The 15067-nt window shown below is 33.1% G+C and overlaps 1 protein-coding gene across 2 annotated transcripts in view; it reads left to right on the top strand.

Moving 5' to 3' along the window:
* Positions 1-4121: 4121 nt before the first annotated feature.
* LOC143921096 (forkhead box protein O-like) overlaps positions 4122-15067 on the top strand; it is a 181038-nt gene continuing 170092 nt past the window's right edge. The window contains exons 1-2 of one of the 2 annotated variants that reach the window (XM_077444223.1): positions 4122-4659; positions 13905-14125. In XM_077444223.1, the coding sequence (XP_077300349.1) occupies positions 4386-4659; positions 13905-14125 (495 nt within the window). In that variant the 5' untranslated portion in view covers positions 4122-4385. The remainder of the gene's footprint in view (positions 4660-13904; positions 14126-15067) is intronic. The other variant, XM_077444222.1, reaches the window with a different exon arrangement.

Below are 15067 nucleotides of genomic sequence, written 5' to 3'. Positions count from 1 at the left end.
TATGTTGAAATTAAAAATAAAACGAATGGTTTCAAAATTAATTTTCAATGGTATAATAACGATTGAATTTCGAGTGTTTGATTGGGTACTTGAGAGCCATTCCCCGGATGAGGGAGAAAAAAAGAAACGAGTTTCAAGACCACTTGAGGGTGAAGGGTGATTAGTGTTCCCGTTTCACCTGCAAAACTAATTGGCGATAGCCCAACTCCACGTTAGGCAATTTACAAGGGGCCAAATTCTATCCTAGACACTCGAATTCGACGAGGATTTATTCTATTTGCACAACTGGAAAAACGGGAACATATGAGATGAGAAAAATGTCCATGTCTATTTCGATAGTTACATGGATCTTTACAGCGCGAATTTGTTTGGCGCTAATTAAATATTGCATCATGAATTTATCGATTACGTATGCATGTATAATGTCAGTAACGCAAATCGTATTTTTATTTAATTTGATTTTTAAAGAATAATACAAAACTAGCAGCATGTGTACATATATTTAACAACAAAAAAAATATTAAATTGTACAACAATAACAAATGAATAGTTTTTTTAGAGATAAAATATAAATATAACCATCAAATGAATTTTTATTCAATTAATTTATTCATCGTATCATAATGTCATTTTGGCCTGCATAAAATCCTCGTATTTTTGTGTTAAAAATAAAGTTGTAAGCGACGCGCGTTTTATATGGCAGTTTCTGCAAAATGGTGACTTTTTTTAAATTTCACTAATTTTTTAAATAACACCAGAGATTTTCGAAAATTAGCCCAAATGTAAGTGGAATTGGAAATTATTCTGAACCTGGAAATGGGCATTTCATTATCATAACAATTTACAACCTACGATACACTACTGAATGAAAGCCTCTCCAAAAACGTTTCCATTCGTTTTTTCAATCCAACTCATCCCACACACTTTTATAATTTCAAGGATTTTTTTTTGAATATATATTTTTTTTATAATTTTAATTATTTTCAAATCTAAACTCGGCTTATGCTATCTAAAACTAAAGAAGATCGTGTCTGTTTTGGTTTGATTAATTTGAATTTTCCAGACCCAGTGTACAAACATTACAATGTACATTAAGTTTGATGTTGATTTCTGCGTTTATTTTTAAAAAATTCTATAAAACTGATATACAATTATAAAAAAATATATATAAAACATCAGTAATATCAGTTCATACAACTTGGTACCTTTTGTACATCACCATATATGTACATAGTGTATTTTCCAAAATTGAAATAAAAAAAAATCGCTCATAAATCCTTATCTTCTAAATAACACAAATTCAATAAAGAACATTTTTTAAACTCGATATTAAAAAGTTGGGTCTGTAGAGGTTAATTTTCCGTCATTGTTTTAATATAATATACTAGTGTTTTTAGCCGGATTCGCTCGGTTTTTGTAACATAAACTGCTTAAAAATGGCCAATCTAATAGAAACATTTTATTAAATTTATTTGAATAGTTTTATTTTATTTAAATTTATTTGAATATTAATTTGTTCGATGACGTCACGGATTTACGAACCAACAATAGTTACATAAAAGTCTCTTTCGAAATTATATATTACATACATAGATGTAAAAAAGTACATAGTATGTTCACAAAAATAACATAAAAAAAATAATCACATGATAATCCACAGGGATCATAGCTATTCAAATTTATTGATTAGATACAATTACAGGAATTATATTTTGATTTAAATGCAAAAAATTATACAATCATAACAGATTTATTAAAAGTATTTTTCCGAGCTCTTTAGTTTGTTTCAAAATATGGTCGACATCTTCGCTCGATTTTCTAGTCATTAAAATTGTAATCAAAATTTTATTTGATTTTAATTCAGCTTCTACGGTTTTTGATAATAATCTGTTTCTCTCCTTTCTCCAGGCTGCACTCATTACACTAAATATTATTTCGCAAATTGCATTGAAATGTAAAATTGAGAGTATGTCGGCCACAATATTATATATTAAATTTATATGGACGATGGGGATTGCACTATTCTCCCTTTCGTTTGGAATAAAAATCTTATTATTAGACAAATTATTGCCAGGAAAATGATCTTTAAAAAATATTATCCATTTCTCATGGATTGTTTTTTTTTCTAGTGTTCTTCAAATCATATTCAGTAAAAAAAATGTTTAATAAACAGACATCTTCGTAGAGAATATCAATATCGCAATTAATTGTTTTGTTAATTCTTCAATTGACGAAAATTTCATTTTCATGTTTGCGAAATTTGTTACTTTTCAAGTCGAACCATTTCTGTACAAAAATTAAGCGAGCATCTTTAACCCTGTGAATGCTGACCAACGCCGATCGGCGTTTTACCAACAAGCTAATGGGTCTGAAAAACGTCAATAAGAGTTGTATTTTGAGAATGTACAGAGTAAACAAGAATACTATCCCCTAAGCCTTTCCAGGTAGTATTGGAAAAAAAATGCATTGAAAATGGGTCGTCTAATCCATGTCAATGTTTATAAAGACTGGCTTACACCGGAATTTCTGAATTTATAACCATAGCAGAATTTCTGGATGGAAATTCCTAACTGGTGAATATTTTAGATTGTGACTTGGCATTTATTTGGATTATGAGCATTACATTTTAACAACAATGAAGAAGATGGAACTAGTTTTGGAAAAATATATTCATTAATACATTCTTTTGTTTATTTTATATTTTTGCAAGATATATTAGAGAGTATAAACACACCTTTACAAAACACGAAATCCTCGGCGGTAGTTATGGGTGGTGATCTAGGGTTTGTTTGGATTAGCTACAATTTTTATACCTGCTTTTTATTGGATTTCTAAATAATTCTGGTTGGAAATTTTTTCAGCGTGGCGGGCTTTCAACAGAAAAGACGTCAGTACTCAAAGGGTCAACTACATATGTATGTCTTTATTGATTGATCCATTTCTATTTCTATTATACATTCTTTATCCAATTATATTATATCACTTTATGTTTAATTATGCATTGTCCTATTTAGTCATATTTTAGTTTTTATTATTTTCTTTTTAATTTGTTTGTCTATACATATGTATGTACTAGATGGTAATTGGATTATTAGTCACATTGTGATCGCCCAAAAGACAATTTTTGCCATGAAAATCGCGATACGGAATATTTGGCACTCGAGTTATTGCTAGTATGATGGACTTTTCGGCTGCCAGATGTTCCGTTGTAGAGATTTTAGTGACTTTTGGGCGAGCGCTTTGTGACTAATAATCACCGAACCGTATTATGTATTTTGTAAAAATCTATAGTTGGACTTGGATGTTTTTATGGATTTCTACATCTGAGGCCTGTTGATTTTTCAATAAATAAATAAATATAAAAATGAATGAATGTCTGTCTGTCTGTGTGACTCGAATAGGCTCCTAAACCACTGAACCGATTACGATGGAACTTTCAGGATTTGTTTTATGCATATCCGGGACAATTACTGTGAAAAAAAACGGGAACGGATACGGGAAAAACGGGAATCAGTGTCATTGCAACGCAATAATTTCAAATGTGTTCGCTGTCTGCGTTTTTCCGACAAATGGGAACGGGAACGAGAACGGGAACGGGAATTGCATACGTTATTGTGGCATTACAACGCATGCCGGGTTCAGCTAGTAAATAAATAAATACATTTTTGGACATACATATGTATAAACATTTTGTTTAGTAAGGATTTTCAGAAGCGATGCGGGACCCATGATTTATTTGTCTGTCGAACTCGGGACAGTCCCGTTCAAATAGCGACACGTCTAGCAACCCTGCGTGTATGTACATACATGACACAAACATTCACAAGCAGAGCGTGGGCTCGCATTTGACTATTATTATATACGAAAACGGTGCACCCGACGATGTTTCATCGGGTAAAAAGTAAAAGACGGAAGCGGAAAGAGACGCACGCACGCACGGCCGCGCGACGTCCGTCGCGCATTTTCCTAGGGCGCGCACAAAGTTTTCCGCGACGGCGCATGCGCGGCGCGCCAAATTCAAACGCAACCGCGACTCGCCAGAGGGGCGGTGCGAGGAGGAGCGGAAGAGGTGTGGGGAGGTGGGCGGGAGGGGAGGGTGGGGGGGGGGGCGCGAGCCGACCGTCGAGTGGAGAGGAGAGAATCAGTGCGAGCGCGGTCGCCGCGAGCAACGGTAGTGGGTGACGGCCGTGCGGAGAGACGCGAGAGTCGCGACAACACGCGTCGTCGCGCGGTGTTTACGTGTTACGGCGCGCGATAGAGTAAACATACGCGCAGCGCAGCGCAGCGCAGCGCAGCGCAGCGCGACATCGGGTAGCGATACGTAGATAGAGAGACCGCGACCCACGACCAGCGACCAGCGCTCGAGGCGACTTTGAACAGTTTGGATGGAGATGCAGGGCGGTGGCGGGGGCGGGGGTGGTTCTTTCGGTTCTTGGATCGGCGGGGACGAGCTGGTGGGCGAGTTGGGCGGTTTGGGCGGTTTGGGCGAGTTGGGCGAACTGAACGGGCCCGGAGGCGAGATGGCCGAGTTGGGCGACGGCGGGTTCGAGCCGCAGGTGCGCGCCCGCTCCAACACGTGGCCTCTGCCCCGGCCCGACAACTTCGTCGAGCCGCACGACGACGCCGGCTCCAACAAGTGCTCCCAGCATCAGCTCATCGGTCAGTCTTCTCACTTCTCACTTCTCACCCGCCGACTTTTCCTCTTTCCCGGCCGACTTTTCCTTCCCGCCATTTCTCCCACCCGCTCCGTTTTCAGATGTCACCATTCACAACAAAACTACCAACTCTTTGATAACAATCGTGAATGTTCCATTCGAATTGAACTTTTATCTAGGGTCGATTTTGTATAACGAAACCGATCGATTCGACGTCAACAGCCTCATCGTGTGTGTAGTTTACGTTGTACAACATTTGTGTGTGTTGACATTTTTTTTTTGACACATTCGTGAGAAAACTTTTAAAATTTTCTTCAATTGACAGCAAGCGATAGTTAAAATAATGACAAAATCGTTCTTTTCATATCGGAAAGTATTCGAATACAAGTACAATCGTTGTTTAGGCTTAGTTTTGCGCAATAGTATAAGTATTGTGGTCGTGAGAAAAGTGGATTTTTCTTTTACTATACAGTAGGTGTTGGTGAAAAAAGCATCAAAATCATTCTTTTCATATTAAAAAGTATTCAGATTCAAGTTCAGGCTTAATTTTGCGCAATAGAACCGAATCACTGTTTACTTTATCTATGTTTATACGAAGTATCGTGGTCGTGAGAAAAGTAGATTTTTCTTTATTAGACAGCAGGCGATTATGAAAAAAGCATCAAAATCGTTCTTTTCATATCGGAAAGTATTCGAATTCAAGTTCAATCGTTGTTCATGCTTAGTTTTGCGCAATAGAACCAAACCACTGTTTACTTTATCTATGTTTATACATATAAGTATTGTGGTCGTGAGATAATTCGATTTTTTCCATATGTATATCATTTGTGTAGCAAACAACAGTGAAAAAAGCAAAAAAATCAATCTTTCAACATCAATATGTTATTGAAATCGAGTTTTATCGTTGTTTAGGTTTAATTTTGCCTAACAGAACCAAACCACATTTTGTTTTATCTACGTAAAGATATACGAAGTACCAATAGATATTGTGGTCGTGAGATTGTTCAATTTTTTTTATTACATATAGATAGCAAACAACTGAAAAAGAAAACAACAAAATAAATATGTATTCAAATTATAGTTCAATCGTTGTTTAGTTTAATTTTGCCTCATAGAACCAAACCACAATTGCCTAATAAACAGCAAAAAACAGTGAAAAAACCAATACAATCATTCTTTTCATATTCATATGTATTAGAATTAAAGTTTAATCCTTGTCCAGGTGTACTTTTTCCCAATAGAACTAAACCACTTTTTACTTTATCTATGTACGTACTTATGCATATACGAAATATCAATTGATGAAATATTGAAGTCGTGAGGAAATTCGATTTTTTTTATATAGACAGCAAGCATCAGCAAAAACTTTCAAACTTTTCACATGTATTCGAGTTCAAGTTTATGCTTAGTTTTGCGTAATAGAACCAATTTGATTAACCGTTTTTGCGCAATACAATATGTTGTGGGATAAGTTGACGTCTGGATGTGTATGCACATGGGGACATATGTATGTAAATAGTAAAGTCTTGTCCCACGTGTCGGTGACGTTTCCGGTGTGTTGTGGAGTCACGTGCGTCGGTTGCGTCGTCGACTCTGGTTTTCCCGCTACGACTCGCGAAAATTTTATTATCAAGTGCGCAGTTAGTTGTCGTGTTGCAGAACTACGACTGACGACGTGTTGGCTGACTCGCCTCGCTCGTATTATTTACATACATATATCGCGTTCGCCGAATTCGACCTCACGTCTCTTATCTCTCTCCCTCCCTCCCCCTCCCTCTCTCACTCTCGACGGACGCTCATTTATAAGTATGTGTGTATACGTAATCGAATGTTTGAAATAGACGTAGCTGTTGTTCGATTTGACAGTTGAAATATCGTATGTGGTATGCATGGAGTGTGTGGATGTATGTATGTACATATGTACCTACACACTTTTCAGGAAATTATGCCGAGTGTATATTTTCGATTTTTTTTCAATTGCTTGGCATTACTTGAGCGGGCGATAATTCAAAAAAGATGTGTAAAACAATTATTACATAATAAAAAAAATCGGAAAATTTCGTAGTCTACATATGTTTGTATATACATGTATACAATTTGAGTTGAGTGCATTTAAGATTCGATGTAGAAAATTTTAGATTTGACATATGTATGTGCTAGGGTTTCTGACCCGGGACAGACATTCCCGGGAATTCGCGGAATTTTTGTTGTCCCGTGTCCCGGGAATTTTTATCTCGAATCCCGGGAATTGAATTAAAAAAAATCTTGAAAACATACAACATTTTTACGATTGCACGAAGAGAAATAATAAATCAAATACACAAATAATTGTAAAATATTCTCAACAATTAAAATAGAAAATAGAAGAAGCCTAAAACTGATTTTTTTAACACAAATTTTAAATAATTCTGATTTTATACCGAACAAAACATTCTTTAAATTTTGGAATAAATGCGAATGTATATCCTACACTGAAACTATTATGAAGCGAGTATATCCTTCTTGTATTGACGATTCCACAATGGAAGAAACTCTTTTACATTCGGATGAAGATGAAACAATTGTGTGTTTGACGATGAATGAAGAATTAAATGAGGAGTTATCAAAGACGAATATAAAAAATAACGTAAATAAAAATTAGCCTCGACTTTAAAAAAGAAATTAAAATATACATGCGGGCAGGAGAAAAAACCGATAATTTAAAAAATTGTTTTCGTCCCTTTTAACAATAAAACCAACTTCGACCGAAACTAAAAGAGTTTTTTCCATTGCTAGAAATTTTTGTACCAAATCTAGAATTAGACTTTCGGATTCTCATTTAAATATATTAGTATTCTTAAGAAGCTACTTTAAATAAGTTTACTATCATAATTACATTTTTTCGTGTTAATAGATATATTACGTATTGTTTTGTAAATAAATAAATATTTTTTTATTAATAAAAAATATATTAAATTGAAAAAAATTTTTACATGCGTCCCGTGATCCCGGAAATCCCGGGAACGATCCCGGGCTCCGTCCCGTGTCCCGGGAATTGAAAAAGTCCGGGAAATCAGAAACCCTAATATGTACATAGTGGAAAAATGATAATTTATTTTATATTGTATCCTAGGTTGCTAGTTTAGCCTGGCGATACTCGGGTGGATGAAAATAAAAAAAAATAACTTAAACTTTTCCAAAAGCGTCTAAATGTTAAAGAACTTTGAGATAACGAAGTGCAAAAATTTTGTTTAAAATTGAAATCTGTATAGTAGTATATGTATAGCAAATGAACAATGGAGGTGTTAAAAATTAAAAAAAAAATCAATTATAAATTGATGAAAAGTTTGAAATTAGTGTGTTTTCACTTATTTCTATGTATATACATACATATGTACATATGTTCAAAGTTGTAAATATGATATACAACATCTAATATATAATTTCGAAAGAGACTTTGTATGTAAGTATTGTTGGTTCGTAAATTCGTGACGTCATCGAAAAAATGAATATTCAAATAAATTTAAATAAAATAAAACTATTCAAATAAATTTAATAAAATTTTTACTATTAGATTGGCCATTATTAGGCGGTTTATATTACAAATACCGAGTGAAGCCGGGTAAAAACACTAGTATATAATAATTATATATGTAGACATCATTTCTTTAATTAAGTTAAAAATTTAGTTTATAATTACTAATCGGTCAAAGTTGTCATGCAATACAAGAATTATTTTAAAAAAAGAAAGCATATTATTGTATTTGTTATTAATTTATGTAATTTGTTTTATATACATACATATATACATATATGCAATGGCGACTCGTGCTGCGGCACTGCAGCACCTCCAGAAAAATTACGAAAAGATTGCACTTACAACCTGTGAATATATGTAATTTGAATGATTAGAAATTTAGCAAACTCATTATTAATGAGAGTGTTAAATAACTAAATGGTAGTTGTAAATTATTTTTTTTTGTAATTTTTCTGCATCACCGCTGCGCTGCTCCTATGCACGAGCTACCACTGCATACAATATGTATGTATTATTAAAATGGAGCTTAAAAAGCTTATGAATGTGTTGATTTGGTAAACTTGTGTTAAAAATTTCATATTGATTTTTATTCGGCGGATTATTGGATTATTGTGTTAAAAGTTTGTTTCAAAGTCGTTTGAAGTTTGTTTTGAAGCTGTTGCTTAAAAGTAATAAATTCATATTGTATGCACATATTTATATACATATTTTTATCCATAGCTATCGCATTAATTACATAAAAGTCTATTATTTTTATCAAATACAATGTTCTTCTTTGTCGCACAATCAACTTTAAGCGTAATAACACATAATGTTCATGCAGTGAAGTTTTCCAGAAAAAATATTTCCTTTTAGGTTTTCCGTTGCTCTGAGTGAACGCAATATGATACGGGATTGGATGATGGTTTTTATACAAAATAAGTTCAGATATGATAATGCGAACTTAAAGTGAGTTATGAGAATGTCTATCTGGATTTTACAACCGACAGCCAAACTAGTGATCATCGAATACATTTTTTCGGCAAAATTTATTTTATCTAGAGCTATTCTCAAAATCAGAAATATTTTTAGACGCGTATTTATAATCGGAAGCTGATTCAGCACGATTTAAAATTGTAGCGGGTTGAAAAGCGAGGAAAATGCCGGAAAATCTGTTGCGCGCGCGCTTCGTCGACGCACAAGTGCCGTTTGTTTTTATTTTACGTGCATTATTGAAGCTTTACTGCGGTTTTATTATCGCGCATAAACATTTTTATACACTTTCATCGATGATGGTCGAGAGGAGAGCGAAGAAGACGGAGCGCAATAATAAATTTGACACATGTCAAAATGGCGAGCACGCGTTTTTGCGCATGTAAACAAAACAGACGTCGTTATGAAAACACATGCGTACGTACATATGTATGTATGGTGGGGTATTATTAATGCAAATTCAACAGTTCGCTCGATTTGATTGCGAATCCAAATATAATTGGATATTGTCGTACGTTAGGTGCAGTCGAACTACCCACTTTGAAATTTCGATTCAATTTCAATGACGTTGAATAATTTATATGTGTATAAAATCGCTATCTGTGTGTGCCATTTCTATGTGGTGTTTTTTTTTTTTTTTTTTGCAAACTTGCATACATTTTTTTGTTTTGTTAAATCATCGTTCCAACGTTATGTAAATGTTTATCTTCTTATCAATCCCATACATACTTGCTTATGGATGTATGTACATACATATCAAAGTAAATATTTACGTTCTCCAACGAGAATAGTACACTTAAATTCAATTTCCATATGAAAAACGGCACGTCAAATAAATGTCTCGGCAGATTCGTGTATTATTAGTATTTTATGTATGTATATTAAGCTTATTATTAAATGTCTCCTTTATACTGGTCGGGATGAGTTTTTTTGTTATATCATGTGACGGATATCAAAATTGGTAATAATAAAATGCGTACTTCTTCTTATGTGTAGTAAAAGGCGATTCGACTAATCAAAATGTGGCGCTTCGTTTTTAACTCTCGCAACTGGCATAGAGCCATGAGTTCGTCTCGAGAAATATTTGAATGCTTCTCCAATATGCGTTTTATACTATTGTTTAATTTTTTTTTAATATGTCATAAATAAGCACGAACGAGTGCAGATTTCTTTTTATTATTAAAACAAACAATTTGCTGTAATCCTAAAGCGCAATTGTGATGGCAAGTCCAGAAGGCCTAATTTTTTAGCGTTTTTAAGATCAGGTATCATTAAATATAAAAATAATTATGGTAAAAAGAAGCTAATTAAATTATTAAGTTTAACATTTTTGTATTGTTATCTTATTTAAAAAATTACATTTTTTATTATTATCTTTTTTTTATTGCAATTTTTATTTTTATTAAAATAAATACAAAATAAAAATTTAGCACTAATAAAAAGCTCGATTTTAAAAAGTTTTTTTACCATAATTATTTTATTTAATGAGTTTCAGAATTTTGTGCTTTGTTGCTTAATTTAGAACAGTCCAATTCTTCAATGCGCAGTATACATATTTAGTAATTTCACTCTGCTAATGTCACCGTAGGCTTGAATGGCAGCAAATAGTTTTGATCATAAAAACACCGCGCAAAATGGCGAAGTTTCAAACGCGATCGGAAGAATGTAGGAATATTACCTGAAAGATTAGCGAAATAAAACATAGAATAGCCTTGTTAAAGTATTATCGTCGATACCCTCATTCCTGAGAATCGTGATTAATTGGTCTTCCAATGAGCAGTATGGATGCTTCAGAACACCTTATTTACTTATTTAGTTATTTAATCTATTAGTGAATTGAAAATGTATGTAAGCTTGTGATATTGAGTTTATATCAGGTGGGAGTAAATGAGAGTGAAAAAATAACTGTTTAGCCTGTGAGTTGTGAAGGGGCGGTAGAAATATGTGTTTGTGTAGCTAGCTGCCATCGCTTTAATCCGACACAAGATTCCGATGTAATTTTAAATAAGTTCGCTAATAATTAAACTCAAACAAAAAAAAAGATATTAGCTTACTTCAATGTTAGCTAAACCCTCCCCCCCCCCGTATGTCGTAAGATATCAACGCGAGCAGAAGTGTGGAAGTGGCTCAAAATCAGATTACAATTTTTTGACGGGCAGGAATGTTACTGAACTAACCGAGTGAAACTATTAAAAAGCTTTAAAAAATTGATAATTCTTTATCATATAATCCACCTAACTGTATTGCAATTTTTAGTTCCTTTGAAATGAATTCTCTACTAGTATTTCTGTTTATGTAGGCACCTAAACGAATGGTTTTGGAAAGGAATTGATACGTGATTTGAAACTAAAGAAACGCTTATAACATTTGTAAATCGCATTGTTAAAATGTGATTTTGAAAAGTAACTATGCAGTGTACTCCGATGGGATATTAAAACAAGAAAAAAATTACATTAAGAATTCAATTTAATCAAATCGTAGATTTATCACGATTGATCAATAATTGTACGTACATGATGAAAATTAAACGCTTTTAATGGTTTTAATGAAAATGTCTCAATCTTGATATCTATCTGTCTTATGATTTTCACACACCGTTTGCGCTGTTATTATATACATATATACATATACTCAATTGAAGAGAAATAATCTAAGAACTAATTTGTGTTTCAACACGTGTGCTTATTCAGTTATAACTCGAGTGTGTCTCAGGCGTTATTAACTTGTCCTATTTCATACATAACGATTTCTGTTCAATTCCCCGTGCGATTTGCGTATCTTCATACACATACATATGTACGTATTTACGAAAAAAAATGCGAAGGTATTCGATTTTGACATTATTAAGTATCGTGCTTACGAATAACAGTTAGTTGAGTGGCTAATAATAATCGTTTGTTATTATTTAAATTTAATTTTCACGTTATCCTCTAAAATCGACTACGAGCCGATAAAATTCGACAGCACGGACATTATATGTATTATATGTTCGATTATAAATTATTTTTAAAGACTTTTCCATTTTTCCGGCACATGCTGTTTAGCATTTTAAATTTTGTTTCGCGCTGTTTGTATATATGTAAATAATATTTAAAAAAAAGCGTATCAATGAAACACTTGATTACATAGAGTGCATTTGTACACACAAATGGATCATTGAATGTCGTTTAATTATTCATAAAATTTCAACCTATCCTTTGAACTCTAAAATAAAATGCTGTATGATGTACATTTTGATTGAAAGTATCGTCAAGTCAAACAAAACAGTACGGTTAGATATCTTAGTCAAAGTTCACGATCGAATTTAGGGCTGTACATATATTTTACGGTCGATTTTTTCTTGACAAGTAAATATTTTTTCGTGTGACTCTGTATCGTATAATATATTTATTTATTGCGTATATTTATAAATTTATTCGAAAATTATAGCGTTTTTTACATTATAATTTGCTAGTTAAATTGGTGAATTTGTCCAAAAATAGAAAAATTCTCATATATGAATCGTAAATAAAGTTTTTTCTATTACTATCTTATGTTATTAAAAACGTATCTATACGTATATTTTTTCTTTAAATTGTTTTTCGGGGGACCACATCGTATTATTTATGTTATATATCTATGCTTCTTGAATATAATTTAATGTTTTATTTATTCGAAAATTATATCGTTAATTAATTTTACTTAATAAAATTGTCAAATTATAAATAGAGGAATTCCAATATGATCGATTGATTTTTGCTCGCTTTGGATTGTTGATGAAAATGATTAATTTTACAGTTATTCATTCATGGAAGAGTTTGATTCATCTTACACATAGTACGTACATTTTGTTGGGTTGCTTATATTTATAATATGTATTTTATTTTAATGATAGCGTTTATGGAAAATTAGAATAAATAGCTCATAAACTTACATATGTTTATATAATTCTTGTCAAATGTTCATAATACACCTTGAGATCTGTTCATACTGGCATTCTGTCTGTTCATACTGCACGTAAATTGCGGTATTCTGATGTTGACGTGCAGTTGCTGGTTTGTGCTGTGCCAATATTAATGGATCTTTATAATATACATATTTAGCGAATTTTTAGAGTCGGAGATCTTAATCAAATTGTAATTTCGTAATCTGTATTCGTAAAAAAAAATTGCATTAAAGCTATTTTGTTATATTTTTATTTTCACGTGTCTTTGTAGTATTAAGGAAAATAAGCTATTGATCATCTAAGTTGTTCTGGCCAGTAGAAATCGCGAATGTTAAAGGTTAATAACTAAAGTTTTCATCGAATAGGAATCGAGATTTAAAGTTTTCTTACAACAAACATGACTAAAATGAAATATTTCACTATCACATTCAATCAAATTTTGTAAAAAATGATCGCCCCCCCCCCCCTCCCAATCCAATGGACGTGAATCGACTTTTTGTGTGCTCTTTGATATATAATACATAATTCGTGTTTGATTAATTTGGTCATACGAGCGACTATCATATTTACATATGCATTACAAGCGCATTCGACCGAGCCGTTATCTAATAATTACTCAACGATTAAATAATCTAGCAAAGACAGGGTTAAAGATTGAGGGCAGTTCGCGTGCGTTTTCGTACTGGTCGAACATGTATCAGAGTCTGTCACTCACCCACTTCGACTATTTCGAGATATTTAAGTGCCACTGGATTGTGTTTTTGAATGTTTCTATCATGTCATTTCATTGGCGTTTGTAACGTGTTCTATAATTTTGATTGTTGTCTGTTTGCAGGTGGTGTGGCGACACCTTCGCCAGCGTCCGTGGCCGCTTCGAAGAAGAACTCCTCGCGAAGGAACGCCTGGGGCAATTTGTCCTACGCCGATCTGATCACACAGGCCATAACGTCCTCTCAGGACAGCCGTTTGACATTGTCGCAGATTTACGAGTGGATGGTGCAGAATGTGCCGTACTTCAAAGACAAGGGCGACAGTAACTCATCGGCTGGATGGAAGGTAAAATTATTCTGCTGGAATTGGACGTTTGATTTTTTTTCTTCGTATTTGTACACATCGTGGTCTTATTTAGCTGTTCGTGTACTTCAAATCTTGTTATAAGTTTTGAAATCATTTTTAAGAAGTCGATTTTTTTTTTTAATTTTACGTAGGTATTTGACGATGATATGTATTACAATATTGTATGAAAATTTGAGTTGATCTTCACTTAAATTAAAATGTATTGAAATTTTTTTTTGAATCGTCAGCGATAATTGATAGAAGATAGTTAGTATTGTTTGTTCATCTGGTTACAATATCGATAGATCAACATTCAGTCACTGCCCCATAAAAATGTAAGTGAATATGAGTGATTCTGAAGTATCGGGACTCGAGACTTTTGTTTGCTTACCAAAAAGTTATAGAATTTTTTTTTTTTGATAAATATTTGTATGTTTTAAGGTATCGTGTGTGATAGAAAGACAAAGTGTTAATTTAATAAACCAAATTTAATTAAAAAAGCTTATTTTTTTAATACATTTGAGTACTTCAGAAATAGTTTTTCATACGATAATAATCGATTCGTTTAAAATATGGCTATTCGAGTCAATCAACGATTTATTTTAATTATTTTTATGTTACATAGATATATACCAGAAAGGCCTCACAGTTAAATCCCAATGCGCCTTCCTGGCCAATTAAAAACATTGCAGCATTTTTTTTATTACATAAATCACTGAATTTTGAAATGCAGAAATACTCGAAATTAACTTTTAACTAATTAATTAATTCACCAAAGAGTCATCTATGGATTTAAATTTGTACATATATGAAATTCAGATAGTGGTGACATAGTGGGTAGGATGGTTTTTGCCAATTTGATGGAGCAACCGTTTCAACAATGAAATCATATAAATTGGCAAACTCGGATAGGAAACGATCGACTTGGAGTCACAAATTTCT

This window comes from Arctopsyche grandis, chromosome 13, assembly GCF_051622035.1.
Source record: "Arctopsyche grandis isolate Sample6627 chromosome 13, ASM5162203v2, whole genome shotgun sequence".
In the NCBI taxonomy this organism is placed as follows: Eukaryota; Metazoa; Arthropoda; class Insecta; order Trichoptera; family Hydropsychidae; genus Arctopsyche; species Arctopsyche grandis.
This window is presented reverse-complemented; position numbering and strand designations above follow the sequence as displayed.